Below are 25308 nucleotides of genomic sequence, written 5' to 3'. Positions count from 1 at the left end.
CAATCCAAGACAACTTAGGAGTTTGGCATGAAGGGTATGTGACACTACTGTGGGGTCCAGTCTGGAGTGGCCCTGAGTACATGAGAACTCCAGAAGAAAGCTTTGAGGGAGCTGTGATGGCAGTACTTCAGGGAGCTCTCACTTCAGAGGTAGTAAGGAGGTCAGATAACTAGCTGGCACTGACTACAGGTCCCTGTTACATTGTTCATACGCAGTTACAGATCACAGTTCCAAGGTGAAAAGGACGACTAGTACTTGTGGATTCAGGGCAATAGTGTTCCTAGACACAATTCCAAAGCAGAGAGGAGCACTAGCATTTGTGGCCACAGAAGAACAGGAGACCTTGTCACAGTTCCAACACCAAGAAAGAAGAGCACTAGCATTTTCAGCCCCTCCTGAATAAATATCATAGCACAAGCCAGGAGAGCAGTGTCCACACATTTCTTGGAAGCAGTGAAAACTTACATTCCCCAAAATTGGGTCAAAAAATGTCACAAAAATCCTGAAGCTTGGGTGAAGTGCTCTGGGAGCCTTGTCCTGGGAACAGAGTTCAGCTTAACATAAAATTAAAAGTCAAGAAATAGTAGAGGAAAATAAGCAAAGGAAAAAAAAAAAAGCCTAATTATAAAAATCTATTAGGGTGACAGGGAAGATGAAGATACAAAGTCAAAAAACAACAATTTCAAAACAGTTCAAACAAAACCTCAAAGGAAAAAAAAAATGAATTAAACATATCACAATCTCTCCTTTAGTTTTCAGGAGTTTAACTGGGGATTAAAAAAAGGGGGGGAGGGTGGAGATAGGAACAAAGGCAAATTAAGGGAGGCAGGGGTCAGAAGCAAAACAGACTTTTGAGGAAAAACAGGGTAAAAAGAGAAAGAGAAGGGTTAAATAAATAGGATGGAAGGAAATACACAACTGATTATTCTAACTGAATATGAATGGAATGAACTCATTCATAAAATGACAGCAGGTAGCAGAATAGATTAGAAACCATAATCCAATAGTATATTGTTTACAAGACACACTTACACAGCACTTCTCTGATGAGGGCATCCATGCTGGGCCATCCTGTGCCAGTGCTTCCACTTCATACAACTGATTCTAAAGTTCTTAAGATATACCTCGAGAGTGTCCTTGTATTTGACCATCTTGTAAGTATGTGGCTGTTTGGGCTTTTCATAATTTTTTTTTTGGTAAGCGTACATTTGGCAATAGAACAATGTAGGCATTCTAATTGCTCTCTTGGTAGAGTTGGAATGTTTTACAATTTAATTTGAGAAATGACCTCACCTGATATTTTATTCTGCCAAGTGATTTTCAGAATCTTCCTAAGACAATTCAAATGGAAGCGATTCAGTTTCTTGGCATGGTTCTGATAGATTGTCCAAGTTTCACAGACATACAAAAATGAGGTCAGCACAATGGCTCTGTAGACCTTGAGTTTGGTAGTGAGTCTAATTCCTCTCCTTTTCCACACTTTTCTTCAGAGCCTCCCAAACACTGAGCTAGCTCTAGCAATGCATGTGTTAATCTCATTCAATGTGGACACTGCTAGAAAGTATACTGCCAAGATAAGAGAACTTATCAAAACCACCATTTATAGTAACTGACAATTCTACATATGGATGTTATGGTGCTGGCTGATGGAGGCCCTGTGTTTTCTTGGTGCTAATTGTCGGGCCAAAATTAGCACAAGTAGTGGAGAATCAATTCATACTTTGTTGCATTTCAACTTCAAAGACTGCATTAAGCGTACAATCTATGAACTCCTTTTCCAAATAATATTCTTAAATGTATAAAATACATAGGACTGTAAAGGAAACTAATTATACTGAAATAAAGATATAAATTTCTTTTCCTCCAAATTTACAGGATCCTTGAAATCTAGCCAATGAACCTTTTAGGGGAGGAATCTAAATTTGTGAGATTAGGAACTAGAATTCTCACAGAAGTGAGTATAGTACTCTGGTCAGAGTGTAGGGCTGGCTCAGTGTCTATGGAATGAATCAGCTTGAAGAGTGTCAGAGATGGGGTTAGGAAAATACAATTTCCAAAATAACAGGGTGAAAAGGAGTATGCTAGGAAGCAGGACACAAGCCAGGTGAGTTTCTGAGGTTGGAAGTTAGAGCACTTCAAGTGGACAAAGGAAATGGTCTTGGGTCAAAGAGGCTAACACTCCTTAGATAAGACTTCTTTGAGAAGAAAAAGTCACCCAGGTAGTCATGAAAAATGACAGTGATGATAGGCTGTTCTGGAAAATTCAAGCACAGCCTCCATTCAACTCACTACAGCACTCTCCAGCACCCTGGACAACTTCCACAGGGAGACAATAACAAAAACAGCAAAAATCATATGATTCTCAACAGGTACAGGAAAAGCCTTTGACAAAACACAACACTAATTCCTATTAAAAACAATGAAAAGAATAGCAATAAATGGAGTTTTTGTTAATATGATAAGTAACACCTATCTATCTAAAACCACCAGTAAATACTATCTGTAATTTGAACAAGTTAAAAGTCTTCTGGACTAGAGTGAAGCAAGAATTCAATTATCACCACTATTACTCAATATTGTACTAGACATGCTAGCTATAGCAAAAAGACGAAAAAGAAATTGAAGAAATTAGGATGGTCAGTGAGGAAACAAAACTATTACTCTTTGCAGATAATATGTTGGTATACTTAGAGAGTCAAGTAAAAAACTAGCGGAAACAATGAACAACTTTAGCAAATTTGCGGGATATAAAATAAGCCCAGATAAATAATCAGAATTTCTATATATTACCAACAGAATACAGCAAAAGCAAAATTTTATTTAAAATAAATGCAAACAATATAAAATACTTGGAAGTCTACCTACCAAGACAAACCCAGGAACACAATTACAAAATACTTTTCATACAAATAAAAACATATTAGAATAATCAGAAAAAAATCAGAATAATAAGAAATTACTTTTTACATTTATTGATAGTGGAAGAGTGGACTGAGAGGATCACAAATATAAACAATTTTGAGTAGATAAAATAAAAAAGCAATGTCAATGCAGATAAAATTAGAAATGAAAAAGTTATCAGGACAATTTTTTAAAGAAAATTTCTTTGAGAAGGGTCTCATATGCAAAAATATTGTGAACAGATTCACATTTATTTTTTTAAAAAAGCCATTCCCTAAAAGATAAATTACTCAAAGGGTATGAATCGATAATTCTCAAAGGAAGAAATTCAAGCTATCAATAAACATGTAAAAGATGTTCTAAATTAGTATTAAACAAAAGAAAATGAGGTTTCCACTTGAGGTTTCCACCTCACTGTTCAAGACAGTGGAAAAGATGACAAAAAAAAGCAAAACATCAAATTTTGGAGAGGTGAAGGAAAAAAGACAGGAAAAGCTTTTAGTGAAGCTGTGAAATGGTCTAGCTATTCTAGAAATTAACTGGGAGCTATAACCAAAATCATTTAACTATGTCTACCTTTTTTAACTAGTGTAGGCCTAAATCACAAAGAAATCAAAGGGAAGAAATAGGACCTATATGTAAAATATTTTGAACAGTTCTTTTTATAGTATCTGGAAAAGAAGAGGAAGTCAATCAGCTAAAGAACGACTATTCTGAGCAGTTCTTTTCATAGTAGCAAAGATCTGGAAATGAAGAGGGAGCCAATCAACTAGAGAATTGAAAAGGGGACCCCGAAACTCTGAAAATCCTTGAAGGAGAAAATCTACTTCAACTCTGCCTCAGTGAGGGACTCTGCCCCTAGCGACAAACAGTTTCATCCTTGGGTAGGGTCAGCTCAGTCCTCAAATTCATTTAATTCAATTCATATTCCAGCTCAAGCTGAAACCCAGCGAGTAGATGAGCCAACCTGGGACTCCATCCACGAGCCCCCTTCAGCTTGTAGCCAAAGACTAAAACCCTCTCTTTGCAAAGGTTCCAAACATGCCATGCTATGCTATGCTGGGGATGCCAAGGGCCTCTGTCCACTGGAATACTCTTTCCAGTGCCATCCTCTCTTTACCCTCACCTATTTCCCTAACCAGACTTTATGCCTCTCTGTCAGGATTTCTAACCTTACTTCTAATCCCCATAATAAACCTCTTTTATCAACCTAGGTTTTTGGGTCTATAAATTCTTTTACAGAGAACTTCTGTGCCACCAGAAGGGAGTCCCCCAAAACTCCCTGTCCTTCTGCCGAATCCCAAGATTTTAGAGGGGAGCCAAACCTCTCCATTTGGTTCCCTGAACCCCGAATCTGCCACTGGACCTTATCATTTAACTCCTTGACCATCAGAAACCCTAATTTCATTTTGGTTCCCTAAATCTAAACCTCATCAGAATGACTAAACAAATTGGTACATGTTATCAAAATGCTTATCTCAACATAATGGGACATTTATTGTTATGTAAGAAATCATGAAAGGCACAGTTTCAAACAAATCTGGAAAGGCTGCAGAGTACAACAGAAAAAAAAAACAGGAGAACAGTTTATAAAACAATATTATAAATAAAAACTTTGAAATTCTTAAGAATTGGTATACATGAAGTGACCAACAGAATTCCAGAGAAATGATAAAACAAGCTATCCTCCTCTTGACAGAGACAATTGACTCAAGATGACAGCTCATCACTTTCACCTGAAATATACAGAAGTGTTGAACACAGAGTTTCATGTAGAAACACATTAAATTCAGTAGGGAAATAGAGTATAGAAAGAGAGGAGGTTTCAAGAGCTAGAAGGATCCAGGAATGATTAAACAGAAGTAAAACAAATTCTAACGAGTATAAAAAAAGCAGTGATCAGGGTGGGGTATGGAAAGAGAAGTGGGGCAGATATGCAGAAACAGATGGCTTCATTTACAAATGATTTATAATAGCTAGCATTTATGAGTGTTTTAAAGATTTACAAAGCACTGTACATAGCATCTCATTTGATCCTCACAACATTCATTCTTCAAACATTTCCAAAATATCTGATTTAACTGGTATGGATCTTCTTCCCACCTATACATCCTTTCTATCCATAAGTAGAGTTTCTGTGACAATAAAAAAAAAAAAAAATACAGCACTTTGGTGTGTTTTAGCTATATTAGTTTAATTTAGCTATATAAGCAATTTAACAGAACACTGAGTGTGTTATAATTAAGGTTTCACTAAGCAAGGAGATACAATTAAGACAACAATTCAAAATGTTCTCCATTTATTTATCAAAACATATTGATATTTAAGTTCTGAGTAGTTTCTTAAGTTTATTTTAAAAAATATGAAAAAAATTAAGTATAGTTGACCTATACACTGTAACTAATTAAATTACACAGAAATAAGCAGATATATATTTTAAATTTTAGAGCTCTAACAGATGCTTTTGTCCTACCAGTCTCATTTTCTAAGGAGATATGCAAAAATAATAATAATAATAATAATAATAACAATAACAATAACAATAGAGTGAGTACTTTAGGCCAGAAACAGCTTTCCAAAGTTCCTTCTTATGTACAAGTAGAAGAAGTCCTACAATGATGCAAATGCTGAAGGGTGAATAACCTATTGAATTTTGGCAGGACTCTCATTTACAAAGGTAGTTCTGACCTACTTCCAAAAGTTTAGCTTGGCAATGAGAAGGGTCCAGCTATGTTCTAGAATCAATTTGGGAGTGTAAATCTGATGCAGTGGAAGGTCTTCAAAGCCTAAGGTTTGAAAACCAAATATTCCTCGGTTTCTTAGGCACCCTCAAACTGGGTTAGTCATCTAGACTGAGATTGACCCCACTCTAGAGCCCAAAAGATTTCAATGCAGAGTCAGAATGAAGAACATGAACATGAAGAAGCACTAGCCTCATCCTTCTTTGATCCTTTTGATCAACCCCCTCTCTACTCTCTGGATTTTCATAACACTACTCTTTCTTTGTCCTCTTCTATATGTTTCACTGCTACTACCCAGTCTCTTCTGTTTGATCATCAACTATTTTCCATCTTAAACTGTGGGTATATTTCAAGGTCTTGTCCTGAGTATTCTGCTCTTCTCTCTCTATAGTCTCTAGAGGATCTCATCAATTCAATAACAATTATCTCTATGAATATGAGATACAGATCTATAAATCCCGCCCTTGTTTCTCTATTGCATTTCAGTCCCATATCAACAACTGCCTAAGGAACATTTCAAAGTGGATGTTCTGTTTGAAACATTTTGGCATATGGAATTCATTAACTTTCCAACAAAACCCACCCCTCTTCTGAATTTCCTATTTCTACAAAATTATTCTTTTGTATTTTCATTCATTCAGGCTTGCAAATTCAGAAACATCTTCAACTCTTCACTCTCCTTCATATATACATCAGTAGTCCAATCTTATCAATTCTTTCTACAAAGTATCTGGCATGTGTCCCCTTCTTTACACTCACACAGTTAAACAAACCTGCTGGCTTCTTCACTTCTCACCATGACTACTGCAACAGCTTCCTAATGAGGATCCCTGCTATAAGGTTTTCAAACTACACTATGTAAATGATATTACAGTTTTGAGCAGTTTGAACAAAGGCATTTTCTTGGATGTTTCAATGTTAAAGGACAGAATGGTCACTGTTGATAATAAGATTTGTCCATTTGTATCTCTTCATCATTCTTCAAATTCTTGATGATTTTGTGATGTTTGTTCACCTTTCTTCAAGAAATACTAGTAGCTGTCTGCAACTTCAAGAAACAAACGCTACAAACTCCTTTGATATGTAAATGTCTTTCACAACTTGATTCCAGCCTACTTTTAACTTTCTTAAACATTACTTCTGGGGGCAGAACCAAGATGGCGGAGAAGACACACGTTTTTCTGAGCCTTCCTGCTTCCCTCACACTATTTAAAAAATTCAGCCTCTGAATTAGTGCTTGACTGTCAGAACCCACGAATATTGGGAGTACCACACATTACCACAGAAGATAATCTTGAAATTTACCAGAAAAAGTCTGTGTTTGCTTGTAGGTTGGGATGGAACAAACTAGGCTCAGGCAGACAGGTAGGGAGAGCATGGAGAACAGCTCATGCTGAACAGACCGGAGGGGAGTAAGGAGTAGTCTTTGCCCATGGAAAATCTGCAGGGAGAACTCTACCACATCAGCTACTCTGCTCTAGTAGCAAGCCAGTAGAGCAGCAGAGAAGCTATAAACACAGAGGGTGAAGATTATAACCCCAAAATGCTAGAGTTTCTCAGGACCTGACTACACCCACTCAATATCTGGAGTGACTCAGCACAAGTGCAACTACTAATCTCAACCCAGCCACTGCTATCCCACTGCTGCTTAAGTGCCACTTCCTATTGTCTATAGAGGCAGCTTGGAAATACCCTATTGCCCCATAAGTAGACCCCAGCATTTTTTGTTTTTAAAATGAGTAAAAAGGCAAAACAGGCTCTAACTATAAATAGCTTTTATACTGAAAGAGAACATATTTCAAATCCTGAGGAGACGAAAAACAATTTGTCTCTAGATGAAATCCAAAAGATAGATATAATCTGATCCCCACTATATAAGGCTCTCAAGGAAGAAATTTAAAAGGTTCTTAAAAGAGAGCTAGAATAAAAATGGGGAATGTAAAAGTAAGTTTTGCAAGAGGGTTTGGATAAGGGTCTGAATGAGGCATGTAACTCATTAAAAGATAGAATGAAAAAAGAAAACAGCTCCCTGAAAAACAGAATCTGTGAACTGGAAAAGGACAATAATTCTTTAAAAATTAAAATTGGCGAAGTGAAGAAAAACTCCATAGAACAAAACAACTCATTTAAAAACTCAATTGGATAATTACAAAAAGAAATAAAAACAATGAATGAAGAAAATAATTCATTAAAAATCAGAATTTAACAAATGGAAATGAATGACTCGAGGAGACACCAAAAATCAGTCAAGCAAAACCAAAAAATGAACAAATAGAAAAAAATGTTAAATACCTAATTGGGAAAACAACAGACCTGGAAAATAGATCTAGGAGAGATAATCTGTGGATTATTGAATTTCCTGAAAATCATGATTGAAAAAAAGAGCTTAGACACTATTTTTTAGGTAATCATCAAAGAGAACTGCCCAGATATCATAGAATCAGAAGGTAAAATAGACATTGAAAGAATTCATCAATCACCTACAGAAAGAGATCCCAAAATTAAGACGCCAAGAAATATTGTGGCTAAATTCCAGAACTATCAGACCAAGGGAAAAAATACTACAAGCAGCCAGAAAAAAATATAATTCAAATACCAAGGAGCCACAATAAAGATTACTCAGGATCTAGCAGTGTCCACATTAAAGGATCGAAGGCCTGGAATCTGATACCCGAAAAAAGCTAAAGAACTTGGTATGCAGCCAAGAACAACTTACCCAGTCAAAATAAGCATTTTCTTCCAGGGAAGAAGATGGACATTCAATGAAATAGGTGAATTCCATTTATTTCTGACAAAAAAAAACAGAGCTAAACAAAAAGTCTGACCTCAAAATATAGGACTCAAGAGAAGCATAAAAAGGTAAAAAGAAATCTTGGGAACTACATTTCTGCTCTGAGTATACATAAAGAGTACATGTATAATTTGGTTTTACTGTTATAATGTAAAAAAGAATCTAGAAGTAGAAAGGAAATTGTACCAGAAAAAGGGAAAAGTGGAGGTGCTACATCTCATGAAGAGGGAAAGGAAACCTATTATATCTGAGGGAAAGAAGGCAGGGGGATGAATATAGTGTGAATCTTACTCTCATCAGAATTGGCTAAAAGAGAAAATATTAGACATATATGATTTACAGAGAAACTTCTCCCACACCTCTTAAATAATGAAGCAATATCAATACTAAACATATATGCACCAAGTGTCATAGCATCTAAATTCCTAAAGGAAAAGTTAAGAGAGTTCCAAGAAGAAATAGATAGCAAAACTATAATAGTGGGAGATCTCAACCTTGCACTCTCAGGACTAGATAAATCAAACCACAAAATAAATAAGAAAGAAGTTAAAGAGGTAAACAGAACACTAGAAAAGTTAGGTATGATAGATCTTTGAAGAAAACTAAATGGAGACAGAAAGGAGTATACTTTCTTCTCAGCAGTTTGTGGAACCTATAAAAAAATTGACCAAAATAAGGACCTCAAATTTAAGTGCAGAAAGGCATAAATAGTAAATGCATCCTTTTCAGATCACGATGCAATAAAAATTACATTCAATAAAAAGCCAGAGGAAAACAGACCAAAAAGTAATTGGAAACTAAATAATCTCATCCTAAAGAATGAATAGGTGAAACAGCAAATCATACACACAATTAATAATTTCATCCCAGAGAATTTAGTATTGGTTAAGAAATAGACTAGTTGATCAATGGAATAGGTTAGGTTCACAGGACAAAATAGTCAATAACTATAGCAAACTAGTGTTTGACAAAACCTTGGGATAAGAATTTATTATCTGACAAAAATTGCTGGGAAAATTGGAAATTAGTATGGCAGAAACTAGACATTGACCCATACTTAGCACCATACAACAAGATAAGATCAAAATGGGTTCATGATCTAGGCAAAAAGAATGAGATTATAAATAAATTAGAAGAACATAGGATCATTTACTTCTCAGACCTGTGGAGGGGAAGGAATTTGTGACCAAACTAGAGGTCATTATGGATCACAAAATAGAAAATTTTGATTATATTAAGTTAAAAAGCTTTTGTACAAATAAAACTAATGTGGACAGGACTAGAAGGGAAGCAATAAACTGAGAAAACATTTTTACAGCTAAAGGTTCTGATAAAGGCCTCATCTCCAAAATATATAGAGAACTGACTTTAATCTATAAGAAATCAAGCCATTCTCCAATTGACAAATGGTCAAAGCATATGAACAGACAATTCTCAGATGAAGAAATCTCAGAAGAAACTATTTTGAGTCATATGAAAAGGCATTCCACATCATTATTGATCAGGGAAATGCAAATTAAGACAACTCTGAGATACCATAGCATACCTGTCAGATTGGTTAAGATGACAGGAAAAGATAATAACGAATGTTAGAGAGGATGTGGGAAAACTGGGATACTGGTGCATTGTTGGTGGAGTTATGAACAGATAGATCCAACCATTCTGGAGTGCAATTTGGAACTATGCTCAAAAAGTTATCAAATTATACATACCATTTGATCCAGCAGTGTTACTACTGGGCTTATATCCCAAAGACATATTAAAGAAGGGAAAGGGACTTTGTATGTACAAAAATGTTTGTGGCAGCCCTTTTTGTAGTCACCCAGAAACTGGAAATTGAATGGATGCCCATCAATTGGGGAATGGCTAAGAAACTTGTGATATATGAATGTTATGGAGTACTATTGTTCTGTAAGAAATACCAGCAGGATGAATACAGAGAGGCTTGGAGAGACTTACATGAACTGATGCTAAGTGAAATGACCAGAACCAGGAGATCATTATACACTTCAACAACAATACTATATCAGGAGCAATTCTGATGGAAATGGCTATCGTCAACAATGAGAGGATCCAAAGCAGTTCCAATTGATCTGGAATGCACAGAACCAGCTACATCCAGCAAAAGAACACTGGGAAATGAGTGTGGACCACAATATAGCATTTACAGTCTTTCTGTTATTGTTTGCTTCCATTTTTGTTTTTCTTCCCAGGTTATTTTTACCTTCTTTCTAAATCCAATTTTTCTTGTGTAGCAAGACAACTGTATAAATATGTATGCATATATTGTATTCAATATATACTTTAACATATTTAACATGTATGGGACTACCTACCATCTAGGGGAAGGGGTGGAGGTAAGGAGGGGAAAAGTTGGAACAGAGGTTTTTGCAAGGGTCAATGTTGAAAAATTACCCATGCATATGTTTTGTCAATAAAAAGCTATAATAAAAACAAACAAAAAATTACTTCTCTTCATATATTTACAGATTAGCCAAATGAGCCTTCTTGTTGTAACTTACAAATGACATTCCACAACTTGCCTCTACTCCTTCTCATGGCTTACTCATCATGTCTGAAATCTAGTTCTTCTTCCTCCCAGCCTCTTGGTATTCCTAGCTATGTATCATCTTCTATAATGATTTTCCTGCACCCTCAAAGCTGCTCATTTACTTTCCTTTCCTCATACATGTCATACTGTTTCCCCCAGTAAAATATAAATTCTTTCCAGACAGAGACTGTTAAATTTTTGCTGCTAAGTTACTAATATCTAGCACAGAGTCTGGCCCAAGAACAGGTACTTAATTAATAATTGTTAATTAAAAGGAACTCACTTAATGTGACAGAACTAATTTGTACTAGTTCTTTTTTTTTTTTTTTTTTTTTAATTTAATAGCCTTTTATTTACAGGATATATACATGGGTAACTTTACAGCATTAACAATTGCCAAACCTCTTGTTCCAATTTTTCACCTCTTTACCCCACCCCACCCCTCCCTAGATGGCAGGATGACCAGTAGATGTTAAATATATTAAAATATAAATTAGATACAAAATAAGTATACCTGACCAAAACGTTATTTTGCTGTACAAAAAGAATCAGACTCTGAAATATTGTACAATTAGCTTGTGAAGGAAATAAAAAATGCAGGTGTGCATAAATATAGGGATTAGAATTCAATGTAATGGTTTTAGTCATCTCCCAGAGTTCTTTTCTAGGGCATAGCTAGTTCAGTTCATTACTGCTCCATTAGAAATGATTTGATTGATCTGTTGCTGAGGATGGCCTGATCCATCAGAACTGGTCATCATATAATATTGTTGTTGAAGTATATAATGATCTCCTGGTCCTGCTCATTTCACTCAGCATCAGTTCATGTAAGTCTCTCCAGTCCTTTCTGAAATTATCCTGTTGGTCATTTCTTACATAACAGTAATATTCCATAATTTTCATATACCACAATTTATTCAACCATTCTCCAACTGATGGACATCCATTCAGTTTCCAGTTTTTAGCCACTACAAAAAGGGCTGCCACAAATAATTTGTACTAGTTCTATATTAAATATAAATTAGAGGAAATTCTTGCTCAAAAACTTTAATTTCTTATATTTATTTCAGGCTCACTGATATACAGAAGAAAACCATAAATCATAAAATCACCAAGAATCTGAAAGTTGATGAGATACAAATTGGCAAAACTTGTTATCCACAGTGGTTTGTTTAATAAATAGTCCATTCTGTTCTGTAACACTGAAGCATCCAGGAAAAAAAACATCTGAGTCATTCACTAAAACTAAGCCCAAGATGGTGAAGACCAAAAACCAAAGCTAACATGACATCTGCTCATTCCTTAATGCCACTCTTCACCATTATTGTACCCACAAGTAAAGGGCTGCAGAGCCCCCCTTGTACCTTCTAGGGACAGGATCGGGTCCTCTTCCCTATAGAACTTACTACATACCCTGATTATATACTCTCTATTCATTTGTTCATCAGGATGCACAAAAAGTGAAAAGACCCGTTCTTAATTACACTGGGCAGATATCCTGTATGATTATCTGTGGGAGGACACAGACAAGAATCCCACCAGGGTGATGGAATGGATGAGTGGCAATTTGTACTGATGGGAAAATTATTCACCTCCACAGATCTGTGATTTCAAACTATTTCAAAATTTTACATAATTATTTGCTTTACTCACCGCAAACATTTTCATTAATAATTCTTGTTGTTCTTTTATTGCCTGATTTTTAATGCTTTCTTCATATTCATAGCCATTTTCAGCTAAGTAATCAAGGTGATTATGAAAAATAACTGAACGCCAAAATTGTTCCTTAAAAGAAAAATAAAAGAAATATTTGTAAATTACTGATTTGTTTCTTCACTTCCTAGGAATATCTCAATTATCTGTCTTCACATATCAATCTTTAGTATATGTTTTCTTGATATAGCCCTTCTTCAAAATAAAATGCAAGACAAAAAATAAATCAAGGAAATTCCTAAAAAATAAATTGTTTATTCTTTGTCTCAGCAATAATAAATTTTATCTGTATTATATAATTCCGGAAAAGTTACTTCACTGTATCTTTATTTTATTTCTCCAACTAGATTATAGTTTCCTGATGCAAATCTTTGGATAGTATCTCCTTTTTAAGTCTATATCCTCTAAAAGTCTATCATCATATTTATATGAAAGAGACTTTAAATCAATACTTAGTAGCCTTACTTGAACTTCACTATGAATTCTTGAGACATCAGTGTAACAAGGTATTTTTGCTTGATACATCTATAAATCAGACTTCTTAGAAGGGATCCAAGACTGAATCATTTTATCTTTCAACTCCATATTAAACCACATCAGAGATACCACTGTATTAAACTAGTGCTGTTCTGAAGACCATAATCAATATTTGACAAACATTTCTCAAATTCAATGCAGATGCTTTATTTTCACATACCTCCATTTGTCCTTTTTCTGTTGCAAGTTGACAATAAGGAAGCTGAAACGATAATATAGCTACAGCAGGACGAGGAAGAGTAGGAGGAAAACGAGATCCTTTACAAGGAATGCACCTGTTGACAAGGGAAAAACTTTTTACATCTTTAAAGTCACCAAAATATAAGTTCTCCTTTATGCCTTTAACAATGAATATTTGATAAGTAAACGTTTCTGATGTGAATTAAATTTAAGTATTTTTAATATTTTACACAGGAACTTGTCTGCTTTACCTACAGTAAGATAAAGACAATATACTTTCCCAGTACTGAAAATCTGTATCACTTTTCCTTTCACCTCTACAAATTAAACAGCAAATTTGCTAATAAACTCCTAAGTGAAATTAGCTTTCTTAATATTTGCCCAAATAAATTGACATAGGCATTTGGGGATTAAAAAAAAAAAAAAAAGCCTAGAACTTAAAGACTTTTACAAGACCCATTAGCATTAGGTTAATTTAGAGTGTGCCTTTTTTCTGGACATACTTCTCCTTCTTGCTCTTTCCTAGAAACATTCATACTATATGCTTCCAAGCCCCTAACCCTCCTCAGACAATAATCTAGCATCTCTCTGCTTAAAATACCATTTACTGGTGGGATAAAAAAAATGTACCTTAATGAAAACTCATATCCTTCCTATAAAACCCATGACTTTTGATGGTTTCAGTGAACTGAACCAGTGTGGATAAGACAAAGGTCTTGGATATCTCTTACACTGACTTAAGAGAACAAACAGAGAACTTGGAAAAATCTGGATATAGCAAATGTCAGAAACAATAACACAACATATCAACAGAAGGTGCAATATGTTCTCTATTGGTTTGGACTTTTAATCCATCAACAAGAATCAATTAAGCTGTCATGTGCTTTTTTAGGTGCTAGAGATATAAAGCTAAAAGTTAAAACAATCCCTTATTACATTAGAGGAGTTTATATTCTAACCCTATTTACATAGAAGTGCCTCTTAAAAGTGAAATTTAAGACAGTGTACTCTTGAGGGGGGAAAAGTCAAATATTGTAAGAGCTAGGTTTTAAACTATTACTATCTTCTCTACTTTAAAATTTTCTTCACAAATAACTTTAAAGTAGACCTATAATATTCTGAAAGTAAAGAAAGACCAATTGTCAGTCAACAAACATGTATTAAATGCTTACTATATGCCAAGCAGTGAGGATAAAAAGAAAGTCAAAAAATAACAAACAAAACCCAAAAAATTAGACCCTGATTTTAAAAAGTTCACAGTAAAATTGGAGAGAATGGATAAACAAACAAATATAGAATAAATCTGAGAAGGAAGACACTAGCAAGATGAGAAGGTTTATAAATCTTAGGGTGTTACATAAATGCTAGCTATCATTATTATTATATCTCTGTAATCTGGTAATACATAACAGCAACCAAAAAATTATTCACAACATTTGAAATGGTATTCACTCTATATTTCAAGAAACTAACTCAAAATAAGTAACAAAACTGAAGGGGAAAAAACAGAAGAAAAATAAGAAAACAAACAACAAAAACACAAAAAAGATTGCACAGAAGATCTAATTATAATTGGAAAAAAAAAAAAGATATGTTTTAACCAGCTGGGATACTAATATAGCTGGAATAATTATTTAATGGAATATTTAATAATTGAAATGTATTTTAAAATATAAATTACAAGAAAATAATAAGATAGCTTTGGTTTACTACGTACATCATGTTTTAAAATGTAAAAATATGTGTACTAAAGAGAAAAGAATTTTAAGCAATGTAAATAGTTTAATGTTTAATTTTTTATAAAATTACATAAGTTCCTAATTAAAAACAAATAAACTTTTAAAATACATACTTAAGTACTCTTATAACAAAAACAGCTATTTTAAATCAAACAATGTGCTACAATGACTCACATTATAGTAGATTTTTATACATGAAAAGCACTTTGAGATCATCTAATCTAACTAAACTTCCTATTTCTTTAATAAGTGACAAATAGGGCAAGAGAAGTAAAATGAGTTGCCTCAGGACATTACTATAAACCTTCTTTTATAAGGGTTTGATGAATTATAATAAAGAATATTTTATAATATTTCTTTCTTGAAATGGAAAGAGGGGAAAGAAAGCCATGTTTCTACTAATACATTTTGGGATGAAAGAATAACATGAAGAAATGAACTGAAATTTATTAAACCCAAAATTATTTCAAATATCTCTTGATTAAATACATAATACACTACCTACCCTTTGTTTAATCACACAGGTATGGGTTTAGCCTCTTTGGCTTCATATATTAATCAAGGAAGAGACATGAAATTATGGATGAAAAAAAGTATTTGTTAATGTTCACAGTGAATTATTAATATTACATTTGAATTTTCAAGAAATATCAAATAATCTTTAAATAAGGACTAAGGTTAGAGAAAGGATATATGATTTCATTTCTACAGGAAACTTTTCAGGTAAGAAAATAAGCTATCAATGTAAATCAGCTCCTTCTCTGCAAAGTCTTAAAGAGCTTTCTAGATACTAAGAGGTTAAATGAATTACCTAGGATCACACATCCAATAATAAGAACCACAATGAAAATAGTAGCAATATGCATCAGAGGCAGTTGACCAGCTCCCCACTGACTGTTCACTGTGCTGCCTCTACCTTTCAGATACTGAGCTTAAAAAAAAAGTACACATTTCTATTTATGACCATCAAAATAGACAACAGTAAAACTAGTCAATATCAACAAACTGCTATAACTGTAAGTTACAAAGTGACCAATAGTAATTACTAAAAATTTTAAAAGGCAAAGAATAGAGGCAAGAAAAGTGTGTTTAAATTATAATGACAAAGATTTAGCTTAACTCTAAGGAAGAAATCTTTAATAAAAAGGATAGTTCATGTTAGATTTACATAAAATCAGGCTGGCTATTGTAAAAGAACATGGAATTCTTTTTCTTATTAAAAAAAAAGGCCACATGAAGTCACTGCATGAAAAAAAGTGTTTAAACTACAATAAAGATTTAGGCACTGCATTGTTTTTATTTTAACTGTTTTTCACAAGGAAGAGTTCAATCCAATGTGGATTAGGGAGATTGTCAGAAATGAATGTGATAGAATGATAAAAGGCATCAATAAAAAATAATTTAAATAATAAAAACAAATTTCCCCTCCACCAAAAAAATAAAAATAAAATCATTTTCCAAGAAAAAGGGAATTAAATGAAATAATCGTCTGAAGTCTGAATAAAAACAAGGGATACTCTACCTCTTGGATCTATGGAGAAGGAAGGAATTTATGGCCAAAAAAGAACTAGAGAATATTATGAAATGCAAAATGGATAATTTTGGATTTTTTAAAATTATAACTTTTTACTGATAGAACATATGAATGGGTAATTTTTTACAACATTATCTCTTGCACTCACTTCTGTTCCAACTTTTCCCTTCCCTCCCCTCACACCCCCCCCCTAAATAGCAGGCAGTCTTATACATGTTAAATATGTTATAGTATATCCTAGATACAATATATATATGCAGAACCACACAGTTCTCTTGTTGCACAAGAAGAATTGGATTCAGAAGGTAAAAATAACCTGGGAAGAAAAACAAAAATGCAAGTAGTCCACATTCATTTCCCAGTGCTCCTTCTCTGAGTGTAGCTGATTCTGTCCATCATTGATCAATGGGAACTGAATTAGATCTTCTCTTTGTCGAAGATATCCACTTCCATCAGAATACATTCTCATACAGTATCATTGTTGAAGTATATGATGATCTCCTGGTTCTGCTCATTTCACTTAGCATCAGTTCATGTAAGTCTCTTCAAGCCTCTCTGTATTCATCCTGCTGGTCATTTCTTACAGAACAATAATATTCCATAACATTCATATACCACAGTTTACCCAACCATTCTCCAAGTGATGGGAATCCATTTATTTTCCAGTTTCTAGCCACTACAAAAAGGACTGCCACAAACATTTTGATATGTACAGGTCCCTTTCTCTTCTTTAGTATCTCTTTGGGATATTAGCCCAGTAGCCCATACACTGCTGGATCAAAGGGTACACAGTTTGATAACTTTTTGGGCATAATTCCAAATTGCTCTCCAGAATGGTTGGATGTGTTCACAACTCCACCAGTGTCTCAGTTTTCCTGCATCCTCTCCAACATTCATCATTATTTCTTCCTATCATCTTAGCCAATCTGACAGGTGTGTAGTGGTATCTCAAAGTTGTCTTAATTTGCATTTCTCTGATCAATAGCTGTGGTGTTCTTTTTCCAAAAACACAGCCAGGTGATAAAAGAGTTCAGATCTTTTATTGTGTCCTTCAATATAGCCCGGTTAGCTCAGAGGCCTATCTCTCTGCTTGGTTCTAAGAGCTCTGTCTGAATGTCTCCAAATCCAAAGGTTTGCCCTTCTTACTCCAGCCAGCACCAAGGTAAAAGATGCAAAGAATCTCTCTTGCCTCGAAGATAGGACTTGTGGGCTTCCTCTCAGAGTGCTCCGCTCTGACCCCAGTCAATGTTCCCAAGAAACTCTCCCTCAAGCTCTAAGAGCTTCCTGTATATATATATGATCTCCCAAAGGTTAACTCCTCCTTCTGGAGAGAGAGGGATTCTGGGTTATCTCCCAGAGTGCTCTCTGGCCCTAAGGGAGGTGTGAATTCGGATATCTCATACTAAGCCCTGAAATCTCCCAAACGTGTGAACTCCATTGAGTATTTAGATACTTATGAGCTCTCTAAAGGTGTGAACACAAGCATCGTTTCTATCAGTTGTACTTAGTACCTTGTTTCAAGTTCTGGCCCAAAATATCTCCTTCTAAGATCAAATCAATCATATTGAACCATGCCAAATTAGATAATTATTGTCTCTATCAACTCTAATGGCTTAATACTTTGTAAAGATTCCAACAAATAGCGATTTGGAACACCCTTTCATATGAGTAGAAATAGTTTCAATTTCATCATGTGAAAATTGTCTATTCATATCCTTTGACAAAAATGGATAATTTTGATTAAATTAAAAAGGTTTTGTACAAACAAAACCAATGCAATCAAGATTAGAAGGAAAACAAAAAACTGGAAAGATATTTTTTTTTACCTCTAAGAGTTCTGATAAAAGCCTCATTTCTAAAATATATAGAGAATTGACTCAAATTTATAAGAATAGAAGTGACAAATGGTCAAAGGATATGAACAATTTTCAGATAAAAAAATACCATTTCTAGTCATATGAAAAAATGCTCTAAATTTCTATTAATTAGAGAAATGAAAATTACAACAACTCTGAGGTGCACCTCTCAGATTGGCTAAGATGACAGAAGATAATGATAAATGTTGGAGGGGATGTGGGAAACTGAGACATTGTTGGTGGAATTGTGAGCTAATCCAACCATTCTGGAAAGCAATTTGTAATTATGCCCAAAGAGCTATCAAACTGTATATACTCCTTGACCCAGTAGAGTGTGTATCCCAAAGAGATCATTTAAAAAAAAGGGGAAAGGACCCACATGTGCAAAAATGTTTATAAGCAACTCTTTTTGTAATGGCAAGAAACTGGAAAATGAGTGGACGCCCATCAGTTGGGAATGACAATTATAGTATATAAATGTTAAAGAATATTATTGTTCTTTAAGAAACGATCACCAGGATTGATTTCAGAAAGGCCTGGAAAGACTGACATTAAGCTGATGCCATGTTAAGTGAGCAGAACCAAGGGAACATTGCACATAGCAAGAACAAGATTATGTGATGATCAATTATGATGGACTTGGTTCTTTTCAACAATAAGGTGAATCAGGCCAATTTCAATAGACTTGTGATGGAGAGAGCCATCTGTATCCAGAAAGAAGAATGAATGTGGATCATAATATAGTATTTTCACCTTTTTTGTTGTTGTTTACTTACTTTTTTCTTTCTCATTTTATTTCCTTTTTGATCTAATTTTTCTCATGCAGCATAATAAATGTGGAAATATATTTAGAAGAATTGCACATGTTCAACCTATATTGAATCACATGTTATCTAGGAGGTTAGGGGAAAGGAAGGAGAAAAATTTGGAACACAAAGTTTTGCAAGGGTGAATGCTGAAAACTATCTTTGCATGTACTTAGAAAATAAAAAGCTATTAAAAAATTTTAACAATAAAGTCTGAATAAAATACAAAGCTTGGTGTGCTTTAATGGAACAAAATATCAATTACAAATATGAATCCAACTTCTTATATATTTTTAAAACAGAAAATAAACTCTAACACCAACAATGGGAAAGGCTGGTATGGTACTAAGAACAATAAAGAACCACTAAAAAGAAGTTACTGATTCTTAAAAAAGAAAATCAAATCTCTTAATTCTGAAAAGGGGTGAGAATCTGAAGACAAAGAGTTAAAAAATCTCTTTAAATAACCTATCCCAAAACACTAAACATTCCAAATACACTTTAATCTTAAAAAAAAAAAAAAAATAGCCTACCTGGGCACTAAGTTACTACTCAGAATGGTGTTATTTCCTAACTGTTCTCATCTCCAAATACATTTTGGATCACATATTTATTGTTAAAAGGACTTTAGAATTTGTATAGTCTGATTCCTTTATTTTTAAATATTAAGAAACTGAGATCTAGAAAATCTAACTGGCTTGCCAAAGTTTCAAAGATATTAAAGGCTCTTTCTTTGACTTCAAATCCAGAACTCTGTTCTAATATAGCTCTTTATTTGCATCACAAGGATTAAAGTGATGAATCCAAATATGGTGATTCCTCTGTTACTGAAAATGATAGAACACATTTTGACAGCCTATTTGTAAAGACCTGCAGTCAATGTTATTTTCCTCAAGCAATCTCTCTCCAAGATTAATTTGTGTTTATTTTGTGAATATTCTATAAATAAGACCTCTATAGCAGCAGAGCACATGCCAGTATTTATTGGCAAAAAACATTCTTCAGTAGTCACTTCAATCCTTGTAGCAATGAGGTCACAAATTTGGTTTATAAAAATTTTTTTGTACATACATTTTTTAAATCTTATTCTCATTGACTCCTCATTCTCTAATTCATTGCCAAATTCTGATGATTTTATCTTTGAAAGATCTGCCACCTTTTCTTGTTTGATAACTGCTACCACTCTGATCCAGGCCCTCAATAATTCATGTATTAGCTATTCTGCAATAGCCTCTAATGAGTCTGCCTACCTCAACTCTCTTTCAATTCATTTCATTCTCTACACAGCTATGAAAGTAATTTTCCTAAAGCTCAAATTTGACCATGGTACACACCCTATTCAATAAACTTTGGTGGACTCCTATTGAAGAGGGAACCCCAAAACTCTAAAAATCCTTGAAGGAGAAAATTTTCTTCAACTTTACCTCAGTGAGGGACCCTGACCAAGGGAAAGCAAACAAGACAGTTTCTTTGTGTTATCTAGCAAAGGAATTCCAATCCTATAGAATTGAAGAAACTCACTGAATTCCAGCTCAAGTTGAAACCCAGCTTGGATGCAGATGGGCCTTGGCAGCTCCCTTTGCTGCCAGGACTTTCTGTCCACTGAGAACTGCATTCTCAGTGCAAATCTCCATTTTCCATAGATCTGCTCACTGGAATAATATTCTTTTCTATTGTTATCCTCTCTTTATCCTCACCTATTTCCCTAACCACCTAACTTTATACCTCTCTGTCAGGATTTCTAACCTTATTTCCCAATTCCCATAATAAACCTCTTTTATCAATCTAGATTTTTGGGTCCGTAAATTCCTTTTCAGAGAATCTCTGCGCTGCCAGAAGGGAGTTCCCCCAAACTCCCTACCCTTTGTGCCGAATCCCAAGGTGGTGCAGGGGAGCCAAACCTCTCCATTTGGTTCCCTAAACCCCAAACCTGCCATTAGACCTTATCATTTAAACTCCCTGACCACCAGAAACTCTAATCTCATTCTGGTTCCCTTAATCTAGACCTTATCACTATCACCTTCAAGAACAAATATAAAATCTTTTGGCATTCAAAGTCCTTCATGACTTACCTCATTACCCCCACTAGTAATCCAAAAACAGTGGCCTCCTTGCTGTTCTTCAAACAAGAGATTCTCACGACTATGAGTATTTTCATTTGTTGTTCCTCATCCCTGAAATCCTCATCGTTCTCATCTTCACTTCCTCACTTCCCTAGCTTCCTTCTAGTTTGAGATATAATTTTAACTTCTAAAGGAAGCCTTGCTTATTCCATCTTCATTCTAGTATCTTTAACTTGTTGATTATTTATCCTGCATTTTAACTTGTTTATACATAATTGTTTGCATATTGTCTCCCCAAATAAAGTGTGAGCTCCTTGAGGGCAAGAGCTACTTTTCCCTTTTCCTTGAATCCTCAAGACATAGTCTGCACCCAGCATTTAAATATTTTCTGACAGATTTGACATTGACAAATGTAAAAATAGTCCCCTAAGAGTAGAGAGATTTTATTTATTTATATGTGAAATGCCAAATACAGTGCGTGGACAAGTTCACAACCTAGTTTCTTTGAAAAATAGGAGATAAGTCTGTGATGCCAAAAATCAAGGATGCCTAATAGAATGAAAATATCTTGTTCTCTCCTGTCTGCTGAAAACTTGAAAAAAAAAAAAAAAAGGCACCCATTAGGCTATTCTCTGTGAAAAAGTTAAATGATACACAAAAATAAAACTATACTGAGGTGATATTTGGTTAGGATGACAAGGGAAGGAGAGGAAAGGAAGAAAAGGTAGTAATATAAACAAGATATTTAGAACTATTGCTCTAAATCACAAAGGGATTTTAGAACCTTCTATGATGAGTTTAGGAGAAATTAATTTTTCTTTTCCTTTCAGGTTTTCTCAGAATTTTATTCAGAGCAGGCACTTGAAATGGGACATCAGAAGGAAAGCATGTACATCAGAGATATTTTGCCTTCATCTACACCCAGGAGGAAGAGAGACAGAATGGGGATAACAGAAAAGCAGGAGTATAAGGACCAAGCCATGGCCTCTAACAGACTATTCCTACCTGGAGTAGGTAATGAAATTACTTTGTGAGGCTGTTTCTTGGGATTCCTATCATGTTTAGATATAATTGTGGGAAAAGAAATACAGAGGTAATGGGGGGGGGGGGGGGGGGAGGAGAATGGTGGGTATCCATATGGGTAGAGAAATGGGGATGGACATATTAAGACTGGATTTCGGGGTAGCATTCATAGATCCATGGATGCAGGTAATAGATGTTGGGGTGCTAGAGATCTCCTTGGAGTATAACCCTCTAAAGTCTATTTTCTGATAATAGTCATTGTACAGAACCTTTCATCACCACTAGGGAGTAATCACAACTCAAACAAATCAATGTTTAGTATTTGTTAGCATCTTTATTAAAAAGAACTCCCAGGGCAAAACTCTTGAACTAGTGGCTATAAAGAAGCTTAGGGAATCATCTATACATTTCAATCATTTGTGCTAACTATAGCTTCTCATAATCACAGTATTCTCATAATCACTCACACAAGTAATCTATCTAATCAACAATTCATTATTTTTTTAAAAAATTATCAGAACTAAGGAACTCTGCTCATCATGGCATAAATGGAAGACCATTTAAGCCCATGGAAGATGAGCAAAGAGCCTCTTACTTCATGGCTGAATTAGCAAGAATAAATGACAATAAATACTTATGTATTATTTCAAAGTAATTTTTATCAAAGGAAAAAAAAGGATTAGTTTGTAATATTATCTAATATCTCACCTTAGCTGCTGAGGGTTTTCATGGATGCCAACTACCCAGTAATGATCAGATTTTCCTTTGCAATGCTCTTTGGTATTACATATAGGAGTCCATGTATTGCCAAGTTTTCTGTTTAACATTCGTACGATGCCCTCTGAATCCACATAACAAGGAGAACCTATTTACAAATTGAAAAATAATTTTGTAACAAATGAAATATAGATGTAGCTATTTACTAGGCAATCAATATATACTTAAGAAACATCTTCATATTTGAAACTAGAAAAATAAAAGAGGCTAAAGAGCTAATGATTAGATTCTTGTTATTTAAAAAGTCACATTTAATTATAGATGGTAGTTATTTTCCTATAACAATGACACACATAATGATATATTTCCTAATATCTATTATATATAACAAAAATAAAAACAGAGGAAAAAACATAATAGTTTGGTAAAAATTATGCCACCTGCTGAAAGATAATACATAATGCTTTAAATTTTGTAAAGCACTTTTTTTTCACAATCATTTTATGAGGTCCAAAGTACAACTAGAGGCTAATAAATAGTGTAATAGCTCAACAGTTACTGAGAAAGAAATTGAGGCTTACTGAAGTTAAGGTGAATTGCTCACTATCATACATCTAGGAAGCAGCACAAATGGAACCTGGAGTCACACCTCCTGTCTCTGAGATTTTTTTTTTCATTAAAGTACATAAAATATGAAAACTTTCTTGCTAAAAATTTAAAACAAAAAAAAATTGTATTTTAGTAGAACTTTCTTTATAACTGTCATACAGGTAATCTTGGAGAAATTGGAGAAAATCTTGGAGAAATCTTGGAAAATCTTGTCATACAGGTAATCTTGGAGAAATTCCCAGAGTGAAACCTTAGAATTGCCTCGTTCTCTACCCAGATCTACACTCCTTATATAAAACCTAAAATTATCTCTTCTCCCAAAAAAATTCTCATACCCTTGCTATCTGAATTCAATTAGGGTCTAATAAACTCTTGTTATAAGCTAAAAGTATACAAATTCAGAGTATCATTAGTTCAACTGGGTGATATGTGTGTGTGTGTGTGTGTGTATATATATAGTATAGGTCTATTCAGAAAGCTAGCCCTGAAATTGACTACATTTTCTGCTGAAAGTCCTATAAAACTAAATTTTAACAATCATTCTAATGTATGTTGTGTTTCAGCAGTATCTGAGAACAGGATTTTCAAGTAAAAAAGGTATTGTTCTTCTTTGTATTTCTATATTTGATTACTATGAGTCCTCAAAAACTGATTACTGAATAATCCCTGAAACACTTTTTTTTAATTCATCAAGATGTTGCTAAGGGAAAAATAGCATTTCAATCAAATAAGAGTATTAAAATGAAGAAATTTTGGACCAGCAAAGATAAATGAGTAGGAAGCAATAGGACAGCCTAAATCTCTGCCAAAACAAAGACATGCAGAACAACAAACTAAGTAGTGATCTGAAAATCCAGGAAGAAACCAAAGTGGCTCAGGCCTGGTCAGGTAAACAGTCTGAAACTTGTAGGAACTAGGAAAAGAGATTTCAGCCAGGAAGACTTGCACAGAACCTTCCAGCAAAGGAAAGTCTTAGACACAGCTTAGCTGGGGGCTGAAACTATATAACAGGCAAAGAGTAAGAACAAAAGCCAAGAACAGACAGTTCCATAGTTCTGACCCAAAATAGGATCACTGATTCATCCACAAACCTGAAATAAACAACAGCAAGCAATCTAGAACAAGATTATACTTCTGTCACTGGACTTGCAGAAATTTCAAGCTAATTGATGGGGCTCCAATAATCAGCAGAAACTGGAGCTTACCATCAAGGACAAGATTTCCTCAACTAAAAGTTATATCTTGGCTAAAAAGTTAACAAAGATGTCTGGAAGAGCTTTCTAAAAAATCATATCATAAAGTAAATGAGATCTCCAAAGGAAATAATTAAAAAAGAGAACTCTAGAAAAAAACCTTGGAAAAAGATTAACAGCTTATAACAAGAGGTCCAAAATCTTACCCCATTAACAAACTATCTGAAAATCAGAATGAATCAAGAATCAGAATGATATAATAAGACAACCAGAAACATATTAAGCCTGGGAAAAAGGAAGAAAATCTCAAGCAGAAGAGTAAAGACAAATATTAACAGTAAGTATGGTTGAGCA

At 34.3% G+C, this 25308-nt stretch overlaps 1 protein-coding gene across 4 annotated transcripts in view; it reads right to left on the bottom strand.

Annotated features, from left to right (window-relative positions):
- Nucleotides 1-25308, bottom strand: part of WDHD1 (WD repeat and HMG-box DNA binding protein 1) — a 110199-nt gene that overhangs the window by 18870 nt on the left and 66021 nt on the right. For all 4 annotated transcript variants that reach the window (XM_031952978.1, XM_031952976.1, XM_031952979.1 and 1 more), the window contains 3 exons: nt 23144-23300; nt 13395-13509; nt 12638-12769 (listed from right to left, as the gene is read on the bottom strand). In XM_031952978.1, the coding sequence (XP_031808838.1) occupies nt 12638-12769; nt 13395-13509; nt 23144-23300 (404 nt within the window). The remainder of the gene's footprint in view (nt 1-12637; nt 12770-13394; nt 13510-23143; nt 23301-25308) is intronic.

The sequence above is a fragment of the Sarcophilus harrisii genome, chromosome 2 (assembly GCF_902635505.1).
Source record: "Sarcophilus harrisii chromosome 2, mSarHar1.11, whole genome shotgun sequence".
Lineage (NCBI taxonomy): Eukaryota > Metazoa > Chordata > Mammalia > Dasyuromorphia > Dasyuridae > Sarcophilus > Sarcophilus harrisii.
Note: the sequence above shows the minus strand (reverse complement) of the source record. Positions and strands in the feature narration are given on the sequence as shown.